The sequence below is a fragment of the Brachionichthys hirsutus genome, chromosome 17, assembly GCF_040956055.1.
Source record: "Brachionichthys hirsutus isolate HB-005 chromosome 17, CSIRO-AGI_Bhir_v1, whole genome shotgun sequence".
Classification (NCBI taxonomy): Eukaryota; Metazoa; Chordata; class Actinopteri; order Lophiiformes; family Brachionichthyidae; genus Brachionichthys; species Brachionichthys hirsutus.
In genome coordinates this window covers 387,557-409,562 of record NC_090913.1, presented here as the reverse complement: position 1 = coordinate 409,562, position 22,006 = coordinate 387,557, and the positions used below count along the sequence as shown (strand labels likewise).

The window sequence follows — 22,006 nt, the reverse complement described above, 5'->3', positions numbered from 1 at the left end:
AGCTGCTGCATCCTACAGCTGCTGCATCCTAGTGCTGCTGCATCCTACAGCTGCTGCATCATACACCTGCTGCATCCGAGTGCTGCATCCTACAGCTGCTGCATCCTACCGCTGCAGCATCCTACAGCTGCTGCATGCTAGAGCTGCTTCATCCTACAGCTGCTGCATTCTACACCTGCTGCATCCTAGAGCTGCTGCATCCTACATGTGATGCATCCTACAGCTGCTGCATCCTACAGCTACTGCATCCTACACCCGCTGCATCCTACACCTGCTGCATCCTACACCTGCTGCATCCTAGTGGTGCTGCATCCTACATGTGATGCATCCTACAGCTGCTGCATCCTACAGCTGCTGCATCCTACAGCTACTGCATCCTACAGCTACGGCATCCTACAGCTACTGCATCCTACAGCTGCTGCATCCTAGAGCTGATGCATCCTACAGCTGATGCATCCTCGTGCTGCTGCATCCTACACCTGCTGCATCCTAGTGCTGCTGCATCCTACAGCTGCTGCATCCTACAGCTGCTGCATCCTACAGCTACTGCATCCTACAGCTGCTGCATCCTACACCTGCTGCATCCTAGTGCTGCTGCATCCTAGTGGTGCTGCATCCTACACGTGATGCATCCTACAGCTACTGCATCCTACAGCTACTGCATCCTACGGCTGCTGCATCCTACACTTGCTGCATCCTACAGCTGCTGCATCCTACAGCTACTGCATCCTACAGCTGCTGCATCCTACAGCTACTGCATCCTACAGCTGCTGCATCCTACAGCTGCTGCATCCTACAGCTACTGCATCCTACAGCTGCTGCATCCTACACCTGCTGCATCCTAGTGGTGCTGCATCCTACACGTGATGCATCCTACAGCTACTGCATCCTACAGCTACTGCATCCTACGGCTGCTGCATCCTACACTTGCTGCATCCTACACCTGCTGCATCCTAGTGCTGCTGCATCCTACAGCTGCTGCATCCTAGTGCTGCTGCATCCTAGTGCTGCTGCATCCTAGTGCTGCTGCATCCTACAGCTACTGCATCCTACAGCTGCTGCATCCTACACCTGCTGCATCCTAGTGCTGCTGCATCCTATAGCTGTTGCATCATACACCTGCTGCATCCTACAGCTGCTGCATCCGAGTGCTGCATCCTACAGCTACTGCATCCTACAGCTGCTGCATCCTACACCTACTGCATCCTACAGCTACTGCATCCTACAGCTGCTGCATCCTACCGCTGCAGCATCCTACAGCTGCTGCATCCTAGAGCTGCTTCATCCTACAGCTGCTGCATCCTACAGCTGCTGCATCCTAGTGCTGCATCCTACAGCTACTGCATCCTACAGCTGCTGCATCCTACACCTGCTGCATCCTCCAGCTGCTGCATCCTACACCTGCTGCATCCTAGTGGTGCTGCATCCTACATGTGATGCATCCTACAGCTGCTGCATCCTACAGCTACTGCATCCTACAGCTGCTGCATCCTAGAGCTGATGCATCCTACAGCTGCTGCATCCTACACCTGCTGCATCCTAGTGCTGCTGCATCCTACAGCTGCTGCATCCTACAGCTACTGCATCCTACAGCTGCTGCATCCTACACCTGCTGCATCCTAGTGCTGCTGCATCCTACAGCTGCTGCATCCTACAGCTACTGCATCCTACACCTGCTGCATCCTACAACTGCTGCATCCTACGGCTGCTGCATCCTACAGCTGCTGCATCCTACACCTGCTGCATCCTACAACTGCTGCATCCTAGTGCTGCTGCATCCTACAGCTACTGCATCCTACAGCTGCTGCATCCTAGTGCTGCTGCATCCTACAGCTGCTGCATCCTACACCTGCTGCATCCTACAGCTGCTGCATCCTAGTGCTGCTGCATCCTACAGCTACTGCATCCTACAGCTGCTGCATCCTAGTGCTGCTGCATCCTAGTGCTGCTGCATCCTACAGCTACTGCATCCTACAGCTGCTGCATCCTAGTGCTGCAGCAACCTACACCTGCTGCATCCTACAGCTACTGCATCCTACAGCTGCTGCATCCTAGTGCTGCTGCATCCTACAGCTGCTGCATCCTACAGCTACTGCATCCTACAGCTGCTGCATCCTAGTGCTACTGCATCCTAGTGCTGCTGCATCCTAGAGCTGCTGCATCCTAGAGCTGCTGCATCCTACACCTGCTGCATCCTAGTGCTGCTGCATCCTACAGCTGCTGCATCCTACCGCTGCAGCATCCTACAGCTGCTGCATCCTAGAGCTGCTTCATCCTACAGCTGCTGCATCCTACAGCTACTGCATCCTACAGCTGCTGCATCCTAGTGCTGCATCCTACAGCTACTGCATCCTACAGCTGCTGCATCCTACACCTGCTGCATCCTACAGCTGCTGCATCCTCCAGCTGCTGCATCCTACACCTGCTGCATCCTAGTGGTGCTGCATCCTACATGTGATGCATCCTACAGCTGCTGCATCCTACAGCTACGGCATCCTACAGCTGCTGCATCTTACAGCTACTGCATCCTACAGCTGCTGCATCCTACAGCTGCTGCATCCTAGTGCTGCTGCATCCTACAGCTACTGCATCCTACAGCTGCTGCATCCTACACCTGCTGCATCCTAGTGCTGCTGCATCCTACAGCTACTGCATCCTACACCTGCTGCATCCTAGTGCTGCTGCATCCTACAGCTACTGCATCCTAGTGCTGCTGCATCCTACAACTGCTGCATCCTACAGCTGCTGCATCCTACAGCTGCTGCATCCTAGTGCTGCATCCTACAGCTACTGCATCCTACAGCTGCTGCATCCTACACCTGCTGCATCCTACAGCTGCTGCATCCTAGTGCTGCTGCATCCTACAGCTGCTGCATCCTAGTGCTGCTGCATCCTAGTGCTGCTGCATCCTACAGCTACTGCATCCTACAGCTGCTGCATCCTAGTGCTGCAGCAACCTACACCTGCTGCATCCTACAGCTACTGCATCCTACAGCTGCTGCATCCTAGTGCTGCTGCATCCTACAGCTGCTGCATCCTACAGCTACTGCATCCTAGTGCTGCTGCATCCTAGAGCTGCTGCATCCTAGAGCTGCTGCATCCTACACCTGCTGCATCCTAGTGGTGCTGCATCATACACCTGCTGCATCCTACAGCTACTGCATCCTACACCTGCGGAATCCTACACCTGCTGCATCCTAGTGCTGCTGCATCCTACAGCTGCTGCATCCTACAGCTACTGCATCCTAGTGCTGCTGCATCCTACAGCTACTGCATCCTACAGCTGCTGCATCCTACAGCTGCTGCATCCTACACCTGCTGCATCCTAGTGCTGCTGCATCCTACAGCTGCTGCATCCTAGTGCTGCTGCATCCTACAGCTGCTGCATCCTACAGGTACTGCATCCTACAGCTGCTGCATCCTACACCTGCTGCATCCTAGTGCTGCTGCATCCTACAGCTGCTGCATCCTACAGCTACTGCATCCTACACCTGCTGCATCCTAGTGCTGCTGCATCCTACAGCTACTGCATCCTAGTGCTGCTGCATCCTACAACTGCTGCATCCTACGGCTGCTGCATCATACACCTGCTGCATCCTACAGCTGCTGCATCCTACAGCTGCTGCATCCTAGTGCTGCTGCATCCTACAGCTGCTGCATCCGAGTGCTGCATCCTACAGCTACTGCATCCTACAGCTGCTGCATCCTACACCTGCTGCATCCTACAGCTGCTGCATCCTAGTGCTGCTGCATCCTACAGCTACTGCATCCTACAGCTGCTGCATCCTAGTGCTGCTGCATCCTACACCTGCTGCATCCTACAGCTACTGCATCCTACAGCTGCTGCATCCTAGGACTGCAGCAACCTACACCTGCTGCATCCTACAGCTACTGCATCCTACAGCTGCTGCATCCTAGTGCTGCTGCATCCTACAGCTGCTGCATCCTACAGCTGCTGCATCCTACAGCTGCTGCATCCTACAGCTACTGCATCCTAGTGCTGCTGCATCCTAGAGCTGCTGCATCCTACACCTGCTGCATCCTAGTGGTGCTGCATCATACACCTGCGGAATCCTACACCTGCTGCATCCTACAGCTACTGCATCCTACAGCTGCTGAATCCTACACCTGCTGCATCCTAGTGCTGCTGCATCCTACAGCTGCTGCATCCTACAGCTGCTGCATCCTACAGCTGCTGCATCCTACAGCTACTGCATCCTAGTGCTGCTGCATCCTACAGCTACTGCATCCTAGTGCTGCTGCATCCTACGGCTGCTGCATCATACACCTGCTGCATCCTACAGCTGCTGCATCCTAGTGCTGCTGCATCCTACAGCTGCTGCATCATACACCTGCTGCATCCTACAGCTGCTGCATCCGAGTGCTGCATCCTACAGCTGCTGCATCCGAGTGCTGCATCCTACAGCTACTGCATCCTACAGCTGCTGCATCCTAGTGCTGCAGCAACCTACACCTGCTGCATCCTACAGCTACTGCATCCTACAGCTGCTGCATCCTAGTGCTGCTGCATCCTACAGCTGCTGCATCCTAGTGCTGCTGCATCCTAGAGCTGCTGCATCCTACACCTGCTGCATCCTAGTGGTGCTGCATCATACACCTGCGGAATCCTACACCTGCTGCATCCTACAGCTACTGCATCCTACGGCTGCTGCATCATACACCTGCTGCATCCTACAGCTGCTGCATCCTAGTGCTGCTGCATCCTACACCTGCTGCATCCTACAGCTACTGCATCCTACAGCTGCTGCATCCTAGTGCTGCAGCAACCTACACAGCTGCATCCTACAGCTACTGCATCCTACAGCTGCTGCATCCTACAGCTGCTGCATCCTACAGCTGCTGCATCCTACAGCTGCTGCATCCTAGTGCTGCTGCATCCTAGAGCTGCTGCATCCTACACCTGCTGCATCCTAGTGGTGCTGCATCATACACCTGCGGAATCCTACACCTGCTGCATCCTACAGCTGCTGCATCCTCGTGCTGCTGCATCCTAGAGCTGCTTCATCCTACAGCTGCTGCAACCCCCAGCTGCTGCATCCTACACCTGCTGCATCCTAGTGGTGCTGCATCATACACCTGCGGAATCCTACACCTGCTGCATCCTACAGCTACTGCATCCTACAGCTGCTGCATCCTACACCTGCTGCATCCTAGTGCTGCTGCATCCTACAGCTGCTGCATCCTACACCTGCTGCATCCTAGTGCTGCTGCATCCTACAGCTGCTGCATCCAAGTGCTGCTGCATCCTACAGCTGATGCATCCTACAGCTACTGCATCCTACAGCTGCTGCATCCTAGTGCTGCTGCATCCTAGAGCTGCTGCATCCTACAGCTACTGCATCCTAGTGCTGCTGCATCCTAGAGCTGGTGCATCCTAGTGCTGCTGCATCCTACAGCTGCTGCATCCTAGTGCTGCTGCATCCTACACCTGCTGCATCCTACACCTGCTGCATCCTACAGCTACTGCATCCTACAGCTGCTGCATCCTAGTGCTGCTGCATCCTAGAGCTGCTTCATCCTCCAGCTGCTGCATCCTCCAGCTGCTGCATCCTACACCTGCTGCATCATACACCTGCGGAATCCTACACCTGCTGCATCCTACAGCTACTGCATCCTAGTGCTGCTGCATCCTAGAGCTGCTTCATCCTACAGCTGCTGCATCCTAGTGCTGCATCCTACAGCTGCTGCATCCTAGTGCTGCTGCATCCTAGTGCTGCTGCATCCTACACCTGCTGCATCCTACAGCTACTGCATCCTACAGCTACTGCATCCTACAGCTCCTGCATCCTACACCTGCTTCATCCTACAGCTACTGCATCCTACAGCTACTGCATCCTACAGCTCCTGCATCCTACACCTGCTTCATCCTACAGCTACTGCATCCTAGAGCTGCTGCATCCTACACCTGCTGCATCCTACAGCTCCTGCATCCTACACCTGCTGCATCCTACAGCTGCTGCATCGCACCTTAGGGTCTTGTAAGTAACTGTGTCCCTGAGCAAACGAGTCCTTTCTTGGTTGGTGCGGTTGGACGGAGCTCTTTGGACTTGGCCAATCATGCCGGTTCACTGCTTTCCTTCCTTTGACCACTTCATGAGAGCTGCAGTTCTGGAGATGTTCTGCCCCCTTGTCAAACCCAGTTGTCCTGATTCTAACGTTGCTGCCTGACATGCCCCCCACCAGCAGGTACCACGACAAAGACACAGTCAGTGTTCTTCACTCCACCTGTCCCGGGTCAGAAGGTCATGGCAGATTGGATTGGTTTATATTTTGTTCATACATTGAGATGAGAGTGGTTTAAAGGGGTTCTATAGAACAGCTGCACATCATGTGACAGTCGGGATTCTCTTGGTAGGCAGCTTCCCTATTTGTGACCTCAGTGGTGGGCGGGGCTCAGTCTCTTCTGACAGCCCGGTGAAGGAGGAATGTCACCAAACTGGCTTCCTTGTGTTGCAACAAGCAGCCCTCAATGGGATGAGAAGCTCTCCAGCCTGATGAGCAAGTTTTCAGACTGTTGATAACAGGTGGTACAAAAGTAGACGCTGGAAATATTCGGTTAGAGGTGTGACAGCTCTGCCACGGCTCTCTTCAGTCTGTTGGCATCGTAGAGATCAGTTGGTTGGCAGAAGACCATCGGCCACCGGTTCACCAGATCTTCACCGTTTTGTTCCTGCTGCTTCAGCCGATTGGAAAAAAATGGATGTACCAGCACCACCATACCAACCCCGGGACAAACACCAGTACCCACAACAACCACCACCCCACTACACAGCCAACTACACAGCCCAGGTCTCAGCCCAGTACCCAGCCCCGCCTTCGGTCCAACCTGGTAAGTGATCCGAGCTCATCGGTCCTTTACCTGCTTGTTTTCAGCTGTAGGATGGAATAGCTTCAGGATGGTGTTTCTCAGGTGGTTCCCTACTTAATGCGTGTTTAGAGCATGTGGTGGAACTTTATGTTCCTCTGTTCTCCAAGCCTCATGTTAAATGTCTGCTGTCCAGTCACGCAGCCTGCATACCCTGGAGAGTGTCAGCTCGTTCAGACAGGTGGGTCTCTCCTATCATTTCTCATTACCTGAGATAAGGCTGAAGGTGCGTGTTGTCAGTGTGTAATAGGGGTTGGGTGGGTGTCTTCACCACAGCGAGACCGGTGGTGGTGATGCAGCAGCAGCTGACCAATGTCCCAGGACAGATGCTGTGTCCATACTGCCAAACCACTGTCATCACTAGAACTGGATACAGAAATGGGCTACTCACCTGGGTCATCTGTGGAACACTCGGAATCCTCCTGTGAGTGAAGCTCCCTGTGAGGTGTCTGATCAGAATGCCCGCTGGGCTCCTTTTTTACGGGCCCTTGATGACATGTTGTGTTGACTTTCCTTACAGGCTCTGGCCTTTCTGCCTGATCCCGTTTTGTGTGAATTCTTGTAAGGATGTGCAGCATCACTGCCCCAGATGTAACCAAGTCCTGCATATCTATGAACGCATGTGAGCCCCCCCCCCCGATGGGCCGGCCGCCTCAGAGAACAACATTTGTTTCTGTGCCCACAATTCATTCACTTTCTCATTTTCACTTTCACTTTCACTCTTGTATTTTCTATTTTCTGTCTTTTTCTATATAAAGACAACTGTATACAAGTATTCATATATAAATATATGTTTTGAATTTGGCACTGTATCTTCTAGATTTCTATTAAATGTCATTGATGATCTGTCTGAAGTGATTGTTTTGTTGTGGCTTGATAGTAAATCTACTTCCTGATCAGAATTGTCTCCTGATGTGTCCACAGAGGAAAGTACCTCACAGTTGTTTTTTGTATTTTTTTACAGCATCATGACGCAGCATAATCTACTTACGGTAATTTAACATGGACGATTTACGACCAAGTCGGCTTGAAACACGACTGTCGGAACCATTTGTGGTCGCCGACTCCCCCACTCTGTTTTCCAGCTCAGTCGTTCACATTTCCCAACGTTACTTCGGAGAGACTCCGCTTCTCTGGAATTTTTTAGATACCTAATCATGTTCCGAAGCTGTTGCCAGATAACATCAGGAATGCTGAGGTTTTCCACCAGGTGTTTTCTTTCACAGTCTATGAAATAACTTTATAGAAAGGTTCCCAGCCGCATGTGAAGCGGCCGGGATGAGAATCAGCACCTCCAAATCCGAGGCCATGGTTCTCAGCCGGAAAAGGGTGGAGTGCACCCTCCAGGTCGGGGAGGAGATCCTGCCCCAAGTGGAGGAGTTCAAGTACCTCGGGGTCTTGTTCACGAGTGAGGGAAGAATGGAGCGAGAGATCGACAGACGGATCGGTGCAGCGTCTGCAGTGATGCGGACTCTGCACAGATCCGTCATGGTGAAGAGAGAGCTGAGTCGAAAGGCGAAGCTCTCGATTTACCGGTCGATCTCCGTTCCTACCCTCACCTGCAGGTCGATCTCCGTTCCTACCCTCACCTATGGTCACGAGCTTTGGGTAGTGACCGAAAGAACGAGATCCCGGGTACAAGCGGCTGAAATGAGCTTCCTCCGTGGGGGGGCGGGGCTCTCCCTTAGAGATGGGGTGAGAAGCTCAGTCATCCGGGAGGAGCTCGGAGTAGAGCCGCTGCTCCTCCGCGTTGAGAGGAGCCTCCCTGGTGAGGTGTTCAGGGCACGTCCCACCGGGAGGAGACCACGGGGAAGACCCAGGACACGCTGGAGAGACTATGTCTCTCGGCTGGCCTGGGAACGCCTCGGGATCCCCCCGGAAGAGCTAGAGGAAGTGGGAAAGGGAAGTCTGGGCTTCCTGCTTAGGCTGCTGCCCCCCCGGATAAGCGGAAGAAGATGGATGGATGGATGGATGGATGGAAAGGTGTTGCTGCATCAAGGTCAAAATTAGAATAAGATTTTCCAAAAGTAAAATTTCTCATTTTCAACATTTGATGTCTTTTTGCGTCGCTAAAATCTGGCTTCAACATTCCTTGCATCATTTCAATCTGTTTCTATTCGATCTTACACAGCGCCCCGACTTTGTTGGAAACGGGGTTTTATTTGTGATCAACTCATTGATCTGTGCCGTGACTGTTCCAGCGTGGAAGGTGATCATCGATAGCTAAACTCCACTGAAGTGTTTGCTCAGAAAATGATGAAGATGATGACGCATGTGATGAAGACCTGTGTGTTTCTTCATTCACCTGTTTGACGCTGGCCTCTGATCCAGTCAGCTCACACTGAGGCTGCTCCGGGTCGGGGTCGCCCTCCCCAGCCAGACACCAGGGGAGGGGATTACGCCACTCTCAGACCTGGTCTTATGTAATGCTCTCTTCTGGGATGATGATGATGATGATGAAGGATGCCCACGTGGCCTCTGGACTCACCTGTTGTCACTCACTGCAGTGATGGAGGACGGAGCTTCGTTTCCCACTGATCCGTGGTCACAGAGCAACTGAGTGAGAGGATGAGGAAGATGAGGAAGCCTGAGATGTGCATAATACTGGATGGGCCGTGAACCTCTGCGCTCACATCCCATCTCCTTCCTGATTAGACATCGGTGTGTGGGTGAAGAGGAGCTGAAGCAGAGTCAGCGTGAAGCGGAGAGAGAGAAGCCCTCAGACGGAATGAACAGAGAAACGGAGGGAGGATATATTTGAGGGGAGCGGCGTCGCATGCGTCATAATTCTGAGCTCTCCAGCAGCCGATGATTGATCTCACCAGGTGTGACTTCAGAACAACAAGAGCTGAGACGTTTCCAAAGACACCATGGAAACCGGAACAGTTCAGCTGCAGCGAGGCTTTTACTAACCGGAGCTAGAAACCCAGACCCGACCCAACGACTGCAGAGCGATGACGCATCGTCAGTAAAAGTGATCAGCCATTTACTGGAGGTGAGTTTCTATTTATTTAGACTGAAGAGTGTGTGTGTGTGAGTGTGTGTGTGTGTGTGAGTGTGTGTGAGTGTGTGTGAGTGTGTGTGAGTGTGTGTGAGTGTGTGTGAGTGCGTGTGAGTGCGTGTGAGTGTGTGTAGGTGTGTGAGTGCGTGTGAGTGTGTGTGAGTGTGTGTAGGTGTGTGTGTGTGGTGTGTGTATGTGTGAGTGTGTGAGTGTGTGCGTGCGTGTGTGTGTGTAGGTTTGTGTGTGTGTAGGTGTGTGTGTGTATGTGTGTGAGTGTGTGAGTGTGTAGGTTTGTGTGTGTGTAGGTGTGTGTGTGTATGTGTGTGAGTGTGTGAGTGTGTGAGTGCGTGTGTGTGTGTGTGTGTGCGTGTGTGTGTGTGAGTGTGTGAGTGTGTGCGTGCGTGTGTGTGTGTAGGTTTGTGTGTGTGTAGGTGTGTGTGTGTATGTGTGTGAGTGTGTGAGTGTGTGAGTGCGTGTGTGTGTGTGTGTGCGTGTGTGTGTGTGCGTGTGTGTGTGAGTGCGTGTGTGTGTAGGTGTGTTTGTGTGTGTGTAGGTGTGTTTGTGTGCGTGTAGGTGTGTGTGAGTGTGTGTGTGAGTGTGTGTGTGAGTGTGTGTGTGTAGGTGTGTTTGTGTGTGTGTAGGTGTGTGTGAGTGTGTGTGTGTGTATGCGTGTGTGTGTGTGTGTGTAGGTGTGTTTGTGTGTGTGTAGGTGTGTGTGAGTGTGTGTGTGTGTATGCGTGTGTGTGCGTGTTTGGTTCCAGCTAACTCGACTTCTCAAAAGCCCAGTATGCAATGTAGTCAGCCCACGCTGTTTCTCGTCCCCATGGAAACCATTGCCCAGTGCTAAAAGCAGGGTCTGGTCTGTGTGTGTGTGTGTGTGTGTGTGTTTGTGTGTTTGTGTGTGTGTGTGTGTGTCTGAAAGCGTTGTTTCTGCTGTGATGATTTATGAGCGAATGTTTTTTTTTAACTATGTTCACCTGCTTGCCTCTCTCTCGCTCTCTCTCTCTCTCTCTCTCTCTCTCTCTCTCTCTCTCTCTCTCTCTCTCTCTCTCTCTCTCTGTTTCTCTCCACAGCATCTCTCTTTCTTCTTTACCTCTACCCTTCTTCCTCTCCTTTAACCCTTGCTCTTCATCACTTTCTATCTCTGTCTCTCTAAGATGGCTGTCACCATCATCTGCCTCCTATCACTGATTGGCTACAGCTCCTCCCACCCATCTCCCCCTCCTCCTTGGGGCTGCAGTGTGGACGTGGACCCCCCCTACAGAGTGCTCTGTGACCTGGAGGCCGTGTGGGGCGTGGTTCTGGAGGCGGTGGCCTGCAGCGGGGGCCTCAGCTCTCTGGTCATTGCTGTGCTCCTCCTGGTCAGGCTGCGCTCCCTCTCTGACCCGGCCCGGCGCTCCAGCGTCGGGCCCCTCCTCCTGCTCCTGGGCACGCTCCTTGGGCTGTTCTGCATCTCTCTGGGCTTCCTGGTGGGGAAGAACCAGGCACTCTGTATAGTCCGCCGGGCCTTCTGGGGGCCTCTTTTTGCCCTCTGCTTCTCCAGCTTGCTGGTGCAGGGCGTGAGGCTCAGGAGGTTGGTGGCTGGGAAGTCCAGCCCCCCGGGCAGCTCCCTGGCCGCCCTCGGCCTGGCTCTGGCCCTGGTTCAGGGGATCATCTCTGCTGAATGGGTCCTGCTGACTGTCGTCAGAGAGGGCCATCCAGCCTGTGAATACCCACCTTTAGACTTTGCTCTGACATGCAGCTACACCCTGGGGCTGCTCCTCATTGCCATGGGGCTTTCTCTGGGGGTGGTGCTGTGTGGTGGGGAGATGGGGGCAGAGGAAGCAGATGGGAGTGAAGACGATGGAGAAGGGGAGAATGAAAAACGGAGATGGAAGTGCAATGCCGTGTGGCTCTTCCTGTCTAGTCTGGCGTCAGCGTTGCTCTGGGTAGCCTGGTTGGGCTTCTATCTCTATGGCAGCCAGACACTGAGGGGGAGGGCCAAAGGTGAAAGGTCAGGGGGTGGAAGAAAGGATGTCAAGGTGCTGGATGAACCTGCGCTAGCGGTGGCCCTGGTCATTCAGGGCTGGATCCTGCTGCTGTTCCACGCCGTCCCAGAGGCTCACCTGTGTCTCAGGAAAACTCCCCAGCCCGGCACACAGGACTTCTACGACACCGGCCACGCCTCCCTTTCTCCTCACTTTGCAGATGAAGCGCCGTCACATTCTCACCGACCCTTCTCCGAAAATCAGGCCTTCTCCATGGAGGAGCACAGCGCAAGTAGGCCGGCGTCCATCTGCCAACTCGCAAGGGTCGTAGGCCACACAGAGGTCAAACTGACCTTAAACATGTAGGGCTTTATGTGCTTTAATAGCCCAGAGAGGTAAACTGACCTTAGACCTTTAGGCCTTTATGTGCTTTAATAACCCAGAGAGGTAAACTGACCTTAGACCTTTAGGCCTTTATGTGCTTTAATAGCCCACACAGAGGGTAAAGTGACCTTAAACATCTTTATGCATTTTATGGGTTTCTTTATTAAAATAAAGGTATGTGAAGTAAACCATACATACAAGAAACTAACACCAGAGTTTTCGGTTCATTTTAAATATTAATTAAATCAAATTAACCATATTGATGCATAAATGTAATTAAGAAATGTTTTATCTTACATTAATATGTTATATTTTGAAATAAATAAATTAAAATACTCACCTGTTTTCAGATCCAAACAAGGACTGAAGTGTTTTTTACGATAGGAAAGTCCGGAGAAAGCAAACTGTTTGAACTGATTGGGTGAAATTAAAATTCAAGTTAAGATTAAGGGATTAAGTTAAAATGACACATAGACTGGTAAAACAGTAATGTAAACATGTCCTTTAACATCATACTGCCTGAATATTCTCAGGAGTGTCATCTGATTCAGAAGAGAGATTTTCAAAGGTGTGATTTGGTTTTTGGAACATTCTTTTGGCGTCGCTTTTGAATATTAACTGTGTATTTTCTAGTTTATAACATTCATCAAATTTGCCATGTTTTAAAGAAAACACTTTTCGTCATAGTCTAAATAGTTTCTCCTTTCATTGCTTCGTTTTTCAAAATAAAAGTTTCAAACCTAAATTGAGCGAACGTATCCACATCCAACTAAAATCAATTTAAATTTAACTTTTGAAAACTCAAAAGTAAAGTGTCTATAGGGTAAAGTATCTGTATGGTAAAGTGTCTATAGGGTAAAGTGTCTGTATGGTAAAGTGTCTGTATGGTAAAGTATCTGTATGGTAAAGTGTCTGTATGGTAAAGTATCTGTATGGTAAAGTGTCTGTATGGTAAAGTATCTGTATGGTAAAGTATCTGTATGGTAAAGTGTCTGTATGGTAAAGTATCGGTATGGTAAAGTATCGGTATGGTAAAGTATCTGTAGGGTAAAGTATCTGTATGGTAAAGTGTCTATAGGGTAAAGTATCTGTATGGTAAAGTATCTGTAGGGTAAAGTATCTGTATGGTAAAGTGTCTATTGGGTAAAGTATCTGTATGGTAAAGTATCTGTATGGAAAAGTATCGGTATGGTAAAGTATCCGTAGGGTAAAGTATCTGTATGGTAAAGTGTCTATAGGGCAAAGTATCTGTATGGTAAAGTATCTGTATGGTAAAGTGTCTATAGGGTAAAGTATCTGTTTGGTAAAGTATCTGTATAGTAAAGTATCTGTATGGTAAAGTATCTGTATGGTAAAGTATCTGTATGGTAAAGTGTCTATAGGGTAAAGTATCTGTATGGTAAAGTATCTGTATGGTAAAGTGTCTATAGGGTAAAGTATCTGTATGGTAAAGTGTCCATAGGGTAAAGTATCTGTATGGTAAAGTGTCTATAGGGTAAAGTATCTGTATGGTAAAGTATCTTTATGGTAAAGTGTCTATAGGGTAAAGTATATTTATGGTAAAGTGTCTATAGGGTAAAGTATCTGTATGGTAAAGTGTCTATAGGGTAAAGTATCTGTATGGTAAAGTGTCTATAGGGTAAAATATCTGTATGGTAAAGTATCTGTATGGAAAATTATCGGTATGGTAAAGTATCTGTAGGGTAAAGTATCTGTATGGTAAAGTATCTGTATGGTAAAGTATCTGTATGGTAAAGTATCTTTAGGGTAAAGTATCTGTATGGTAAAGTGTCTATAGGGTAAAGTATCTGTATGGTAAAGTGCCTGTATGGTAAAGTATCTGTATGGTAAAGTATCTGTAGGGTAAAGTATCTGTATGGTAAAGTGTCTATTGGGTAAAGTATCTGTATGGTAAAGTATCTGTATGGAAAAGTATCGGTATGGTAAAGTATCTGTAGGGTAAAGTATCTGTATGGTAAAGTGTCTATAGGGTAAAGTATCTGTATGGTAAAGTGTCTGTATGGTAAAGTATCTGTATGGTAAAGTATCTGTAGGGTAAAGTATCTGTATGGTAAAGTGTCTGTATGGTAAAGTATCTGTATGGTAAAGTATCTGTATGGAAAGGTATCGGTATGGTAAAGTATCTGTAGGGTAAAGTATCTGTATGGTAAAGTATCTGTATGGTAAAGTATCTGTAGGGTAAAGTATCTGTATGGTAAAGTGTCTATTGGGTAAAGTATCTGTACGGTAAAGTATCTGTATGGAAAAGTATCGGTATGGTAAAGTATCTTTATGGTAAAGTATCTGTATGGTAAAGTGTCTATAGGGTAAAGTATCTGTATGGTAAAGTATCTGTATGGTAAAGTGTCTATAGGGTAAAGTATCTGTATGGTAAAGTGTCCATAGGGTAAAGTATCTGTATGGTAAAGTGTCTATAGGGTAAAGTATCTGTATGGTAAAGTATCTTTATGGTAAAGTGTCTATAGGGTAAAGTATCTGTATGGTAAAGTGTCTATAGGGTAAAGTATCTGTATGGTAAAGTGTCTATAGGGTAAAGTATCTGTATGGTAAAGTGTCTATAGGGTAAAGTATCTGTTTGGTAAAGTATCTGTATAGTAAAGTATCTGTATGGTAAAGTATCTGTATGGTAAAGTATCTGTATGGTAAAGTGTCTATAGGGTAAAGTATCTGTATGGTAAAGTATCTGTATGGTAAAGTGTCTATAGGGTAAAGTATCTGTATGGTAAAGTGTCCATAGGGTAAAGTATCTGTATGGTAAAGTGTCTATTGGGTAAAGTATCTGTATGGTAAAGTATCTTTATGGTAAAGTGTCTATAGGGTAAAGTATCTGTATGGTAAAGTGTCTATAGGGTAAAGTATCTGTATGGTAAAGTGTCTATAGGGTAAAGTATCTGTATGGTAAAGTATCTGTATGGAAAAGTATCGGTATGGTAAAGTATCTGTAGGGTAAAGTATCTGTATGGTAAAGTATCTGTATGGTAAAGTATCTGTATGGTAAAGTATCTTTAGGGTAAAGTATCTGTATGGTAAAGTATCTGTATGGAAAAGTATCGGTATGGTAAAGTATCTGTAGGGTAAAGTATCTGTATGGTAAAGTGTCTATTGGGTAAAGTATCTGTATGGTAAAGTATCTGTATGGTAAAGTATCTTTAGGGTAAAGTATCTGTATGGTAAAGTGTCTATAGGGTAAAATATCGGTATGGTAAAGTATCTGTATGGAAAAGTATCGGTATGGTAAAGTATCTGTAGGGTAAAGTATCTGTATGGTAAAGTGTCTATTGGGTAAAGTATCTGTATGGTAAAGTATCTGTATGGAAAAGTATCGGTATGGTAAAGTATCTGTATGGTAAAGTGTCTATAGGGTAAAGTATCTGTATGGTAAAGTATCTGTATGGTAAAGTATCTGTATGGTAAAGTATCGGTATTGGAAAAGTATCTGTAGGGTAAAGTATCTGTATGGTAAAGTATCTGTATGGTAAAGTATCTGGAGGGCAAAGTATCTGTATGGTAAAGTATCTGTAGGGTAAAGTATCTGTATGGTAAAGTGTCTATTGGGTAAAGTATCTGTACGGTAAAGTATCTGTATGGAAAAGTATCGGTATGGTAAAGTATCTGTAGGGTAAAGTATCTGTATGGTAAAGTGTCTATTGGGTAAAGTATCTGTATGGTAAAGTATCTGTATGGAAAAGTATCGGTATGGTAAAGTATCTGTAGGGTAAAGTATCTGTATGGTAAAGTATCTGTTGGGTAAAGTATCTGTATGGTAAAGTATCTGTATGGTAAAGTATCTGTAGGGTAAAGTATCTGTATGGTAAAGTGTCTATTGGGTAAAGTATCTGTACGGTAAAGTATCTGTATGGAAAAGTATCGGTATGGAAAAGTATCTGTATGGTAAAGTATCTGTATGGTAAAGTATCTGTATGGAAAAGTATCGGTATGGTAAAGTATCTGTAGGGTAAAGTATCTGTATGGTAAAGTATCTGTATGGTAAAGTATCTGTAGGGTAAAGTATCTGTATGGTAAAGTGTCTATTGGGTAAAGTATCTGTACGGTAAAGTATCTGTATGGAAAAGTATCGGTATGGTAAAGTATCTGTAGGGTAAAGTATCTGTATGGTAAAGTGTCTATAGGGTAAAGTATCTGTATGGTAAAGTGTCTGTTGGGTAAAGTATCTGTATGGTAAAGTGTCCATAGGGTAAAGTATCTGTATGGTAAAGTGTCTATTGGGTAAAGTATCTGTATGGTAAAGTGTCTATAGGGTAAAGTATCTGTATGGTAAAGTATCTGTATGGTAAAGTGTCTATAGGGTAAAGTGTCTATAGGGTAAAATATATGTATGGTAAAGTATCTGTATGGAAAAGTATCGGTATGGTAAAGTATCTGTAGGGTAAAGTATCTGTATGGTAAAGTGTTTATTGGGTAAAGTATCTGTATGGTAAAGTATCTGTATGGAAAAGTATCGGTATGGTAAAGTATCTGTATGGTAAAGTGTCTATAGGGTAAAGTATCTGTATGGTAAAGTATCTGTGTGGTAAAGTATCTGTATGGAAAAGTATCGGTATGGTAAAGTATCTGTAGGGTAAAGTATCTGTATGGTAAAGTATCTGTATGGTAAAGTATCTGTAGGGTAAAGTATCTGTATGGTAAAGTGTCTATTGGGTAAAGTATCTGTACGGTAAAGTATCTGTATGGAAAAGTATCGGTATGGTAAAGTATCTGTAGGGTAAAGTATCTGTATGGTAAAGTGTCTATATGGTAAAGTATCTGTATGGTAAAGTGTCTATTGGGTAAAGTATCTGTATGGTAAAGTGTCGAAAGGGTAAAGTATCTGTATGGTAAAGTATCTGTATGGTAAAGTGTCTATAGGGTAAAGTGTCTATAGGGTAAAGTATCTGTATGGTAAAGTATCTGTATGGAAAAGTATCGGTATGGTAAAGTATCTGTAGGGTAAAGTATCTGTATGGTAAAGTGTCTATTGGGTAAAGTATCTGTATGGTAAAGTATCTGTATGGTAAAGTATCTGTATGGTAAAGTATCTGTATGGTAAAGTATCTTTAGGGTAAAGTATCTGTATGGTAAAGTGTCTATAGGGTAAAGTATCTGTATGGTAAAGTATCTGTATGGAAAAGTATCGGTATGGTAAAGTATCTGTAGGGTAAAGTATCTGTATGGTAAAGTGTCTGTATGGTAAAGTATCTGTATGGAAAAGTATCGGTCTGGTAAAGTATCTGTAGGGTAAAGTATCTGTATGGTAAAGTATCTGTATGGAAAAGTATCGGTCTGGTAAAGTATCTGTAGGGTAAAGTATCTGTATGGTAAAGTGTCTATAGGGTAAAGTATCTGTATGGTAAAGTATCTGTAGGGTAAAGTATCTGTATGGTAAAGTATCTGTATGGTAAAGTATCTGTAGGGTAAAGTATCTGTATGGTAAAGTGTCTGTATGGAAAAGTATCGGTATGGTAAAGTATCTGTATGGTAAAGTGTCTATAGGGTAAAGTATCTGTATGGTAAAGTATCTGTATGGTAAAGTATCTGTATGGAAAAGTATCGGTATGGTAAAGTATCTGTAGGGTAAAGTATCTGTATGGTAAAGTATCTGTATGGTAAAGTATCTGTAGGGTAAAGTATCTGTATGGTAAAGTGTCTATTGGGTAAAGTATCTGTACGGTAAAGTATCTGTATGGAAAAGTATCGGTATGGTAAAGTATCTGTAGGGTAAAGTATCGGTATGGTAAAGTATCTGTAGGGTAAAGTATTTGTATGGTAAAGTATCTGTATGGAAAAGTGTCTATAGGGTAAAGTATCTGTATGGTAAAGTATCTGTATGGAAAAGTATCGGTATGGTAAAGTATCTGTAGGGTAAAGTATCTGTATGGTAAAGTATCTGTATGGTAAAGTGTCTATAGGGTAAAGTATCTGTATGGTAAAGTATCTGTAGGGTAAAGTATCTGTATGGTAAAGTATCTGTATGGTAAAGTATCTGTAGGGTAAAGTATCTGTATGGTAAAGTGTCTGTATGGAAAAGTATTGGTATGGTAAAGTATCTGTATGGTAAAGTGTCTATAGGGTAAAGTATCTGTATGGTAAAGTATCTGTATGGTAAAGTATCTGTATGGAAAAGTATCGGTATGGTAAAGTATCTGTAGGGTAAAATATCTGTATGGTAAAGTATCTGTAGGGTAAAGTATCTGTATGGTAAAGTGTCTATTGGGTAAAGTATCTGTACGGTAAAGTATCTGTATGGAAAAGTGTCTATAGGGTAAAGTATCTGTATGGTAAAGTGTCTATAGGGTAAAGTATCTGTATGGTAAAGTGTCTATAGGGTAAAGTATCTGTATGGTAAAGTATCTGTATGGAAAAGTATTGGTATGGTAAAGTGTCTATAGGGTAAAGTATCTCTATGGTAAAGTACCTGTATGGTAAAGTGTCTATAGGGTAAAGTATCGGTATGGTAAAGTATCTGTAGGGTAAAGTATCTGTATGGTAAGTATCGGTATGGTAAAGTATCTGTAGGGTAAAGTATCGGTATGGTAAAGTATCTGTATGGTAAAGTATCGGTATGGTAAAGTGTCTATAGGGTAAAGTATTGGTATGGTAAAGTATCTGTAGGGTAAAGTATCGGTATGGTAAAGTATCTGTATGGTAAAGTGTCTATTGGGTAAAGTATCTGTATGGTAAAGTATCTGTATGGTAAAGTATCTGTATGGTAAAGTATCTGTATGGTAAAGTGTCTATAGGGTAAAGTATTGGTATGGTAAAGTATCTGTAGGGTAAAGTATCGGTATGGTAAAGTATCTGTATGGTAAAGTATCGGTATGGTAAAGTATCTGTATGGTAAAGTGTCTATAGGGTAAAGTATCGGTATGGTAAAGTGTCTATAGGGTAAAGTATCGGTATGGTAAAGTATCTGTAGGGTAAAGTATCGGTATGGTAAAGTATCTGTATGGTAAAGTATCGGTATGGTAAAGTGTCTATAGGGTAAAGTATTGGTATGGTAAAGTATCTGTAGGGTAAAGTATCTGTATGGTAAAGTATCTGTATGGTAAAGTATCTGTATGGTAAAGTATCTGTATGGTAAAGTATCTGTATGGTAAAGTGTCTATAGGGTAAAGTATCGGTATGGTAAAGTATCTGTAGGGTAAAGTATCGGTATGGTAAAGTATCTGTATGGTAAAGTATCGGTATGGTAAAGTGTCTATAGGGTAAAGTATTGGTATGGTAAAGTATCTGTAGGGTAAAGTATCGGTATGGTAAAGTATCTGTTTGGTAAAGTGTCTATTGGGTAAAGTATCTGTATGGTAAAGTATCTGTATGGTAAAGTATCTGTATGGTAAAGTGTCTATAGGGTAAAGTATGTGCAGGTTAAAGTGTTGCCATGGAACAAATATTACATTTTAACATTAAACCCATTTATGAATTCAAGAATCAGTTAAACTCTGATTCACTTTGACTTTTCATGGTTGGTGTATCAAGATACCAAGAACAGTCTCGAACCTTTTGGTGCTGATCCAGATCACTGTGTGAAGTATTTGCTTTTTTCAAAAAGAGCAAATACTGACAGTGATCCCAACGTTTTTGTGCAAGGTAAAAAAATTGAGGTGGTACAGGAATTTAAATACTTAGGAATCACTCTTGACTCCCAACTTCATTTTAAATGACAAATAAAAAACACAGTGAATAGAATTAAGTTTAACTTGTCTAACTTTAGGTTTATCAGAAACAATCTAACCCTTGAGTCAGCAAAAATCTCTTTTGGTGTAAATCCCCTTCGGACTGGAATGAGCAGCTTGGCGGAGGTTAGTGGAGTGCTTGTCTAGTTACCCTCGCCGAAGGGGAGGCGAGGGTATTGCAATTGGGTTCGTTTGTATGTTTGTCTGTCCGAGCGCATAACTCAAAAACTAGTAACCCAATCGACTTGATATTTTTACACAAGCAAGGTTCTGTCCGTGGCTCGGTCCTCCCGGAGAATGGCGTTGATCCGGATCTGGATCCAGATTCTAGAATTATTTTTACATCTGGAATTGTGCCTGTGCTGTAAACTGTCACTTTAAGAGGGAGGGACACGAATGGCATGATGGGAAAAAGAGTCCAGAAGGAGTCTTGTAGTACGTTCCGGAGCAGCAAGCTAGAGCAGGTTTGGCCCCTCTGATCCGGAAGCCCTGTTTACTGTCTCACAAGATCCAATAGTCTATTGGAGGCGGAGTCTGCAGTCTCTGATTGTCTTTCTAGTTTGAACTGTGATTTACATCTGCACCTCGTTGTACCCTGTTAGCGCTGCGCACCGGAACATACCACAGCGGCCACGGGGGTGTCCGTCCCGGCATCGCCTTCAGAGGTCACGTGTACCAGCCCACTGAGATGGCTCTGGTGATGAATGGCGGAACAGTACGTAAAGATCAAACAACAAATAATCAAGCAGTAGTACTGTAATCTTCACGGCCGGCTCGCTTCCCCTGCAGATGCCTACAGCCCCCATCAACTACACCGGGAGGCGGCTATGGTGAATTGGGATGAGGCTTGAAGAGGAGCTGCTGGTGTGAGATAGCATTTCCTGTTTCCTGTGAAGAAGAGTATATGAACGACATCACATTCCACATGTACAAGCTGGGTGGGAATTCATATGTTACTGTGTTTGTGCTTTTCACACATATATGGATTTTACAATCTGATATTTCTGAGGTTTGCTGGACGCCTTTTAGCCGATGGGATGCAGCTTCCACGTTTTCAGATATTTTATCACAATAGGTGAACATTAGTTGTGCGTTATTTTCATCAGCACATATATTATTGAGTGTAATATCTAAATGTACTGAATGAGTTGTGACATCATGAAGGGAAAAGCTGGAAGACAGAATGTTGTGACGGAGACGGCCTTCAGCTGAGGCTGTTGTTGTGCTTCGTGATGTCATCAGCGATGTTTGCTTCTGTTTCTATTTGGCCTCAGAAGAGCAAACCTTTGGCACATTTATGCAAATGTCGTGGACACGCCCACGGAGGACCCGCCGTTCTGCTCTGGATCTCGGTCCTGATCCGTGCTGTGCGGCGCTTTGGTTTATCTGCTCATGTCATTTCATTTAGCAGCTTGTGCAGAGTCCGTTTAAAGGCTGAGAGTAGGCCGCTCACTGATGACTATTTTGAATAAAGCCATTTAATAAGCCAATATCGATGCTGCACTTGGACAGACACAGTTTTAATATAAGCTCATTTGTAAAAGTTGATGTATTTTGAGCGTTTTCTAGACTTTTGATATACATATTGAAGACAAACATCAGTTTCAATGTTAAATTCCAAAATTCCTTCTTGACATGAGCGACAGGACATGACAAATATAGAGTAGAAAACAAGGGAACATCAGCAGTTAAGTGAACTGCCCTGACCCCTGAGCCTGGGGTCAGGGGTCAGGGGTCATTTCATTTGGATCCTAACAGCCTTCAATGATTTTACCTGTTTACCTGAGGTCGGTATTCAGACTCTGAGGACAGAACTCTCCAAACTGCAACATTCTAAAGCACATGAACGGCTTCCAAAAGGGACGGTGGCGGTCGATGTAATGGCTCGGCACGGGACCAGAGGCTTCAGGTCTGCTGATGAAGGATACGGGACCAGAGGCTTCAGGTCTCCTGATGAAGGATACGGGACCAGAGGCTTCAGGTCTGCTGATGAAGGATACGGGACCAGAGGCTTCAGGTCTGCTGATGAAGGATACGGGACCAGAGGCTTCAGGTCTCCTGATGAAGGATACGGGAC

At 45.9% G+C, this 22,006-nt stretch overlaps 2 protein-coding genes across 2 annotated transcripts; both read left to right on the top strand.

The window, feature by feature from the left end:
* Positions 1-6,595: 6,595 nt before the first annotated feature.
* Positions 6,596-7,720, top strand: LOC137906891 (lipopolysaccharide-induced tumor necrosis factor-alpha factor homolog). Its single transcript, XM_068751189.1, has 4 exons — positions 6,596-6,850; positions 7,023-7,067; positions 7,163-7,310; positions 7,407-7,720. Exons 1-4 carry the CDS (start codon positions 6,718-6,720, stop codon positions 7,510-7,512), a joined length of 432 nt encoding a protein of 143 aa, XP_068607290.1. The 5' UTR covers positions 6,596-6,717; the 3' UTR covers positions 7,513-7,720.
* A 3,324-nt stretch (positions 7,721-11,044) lies between these two features.
* On the top strand, positions 11,045-20,763 carry gprc5bb (G protein-coupled receptor, class C, group 5, member Bb). The gene is made up of 3 exons (XM_068751356.1): positions 11,045-12,146; positions 20,532-20,644; positions 20,719-20,763. Exons 1-3 carry the CDS (start codon positions 11,045-11,047, stop codon positions 20,761-20,763), a joined length of 1,260 nt encoding a protein of 419 aa, XP_068607457.1.
* Positions 20,764-22,006: the final 1,243 nt, after the last annotated feature.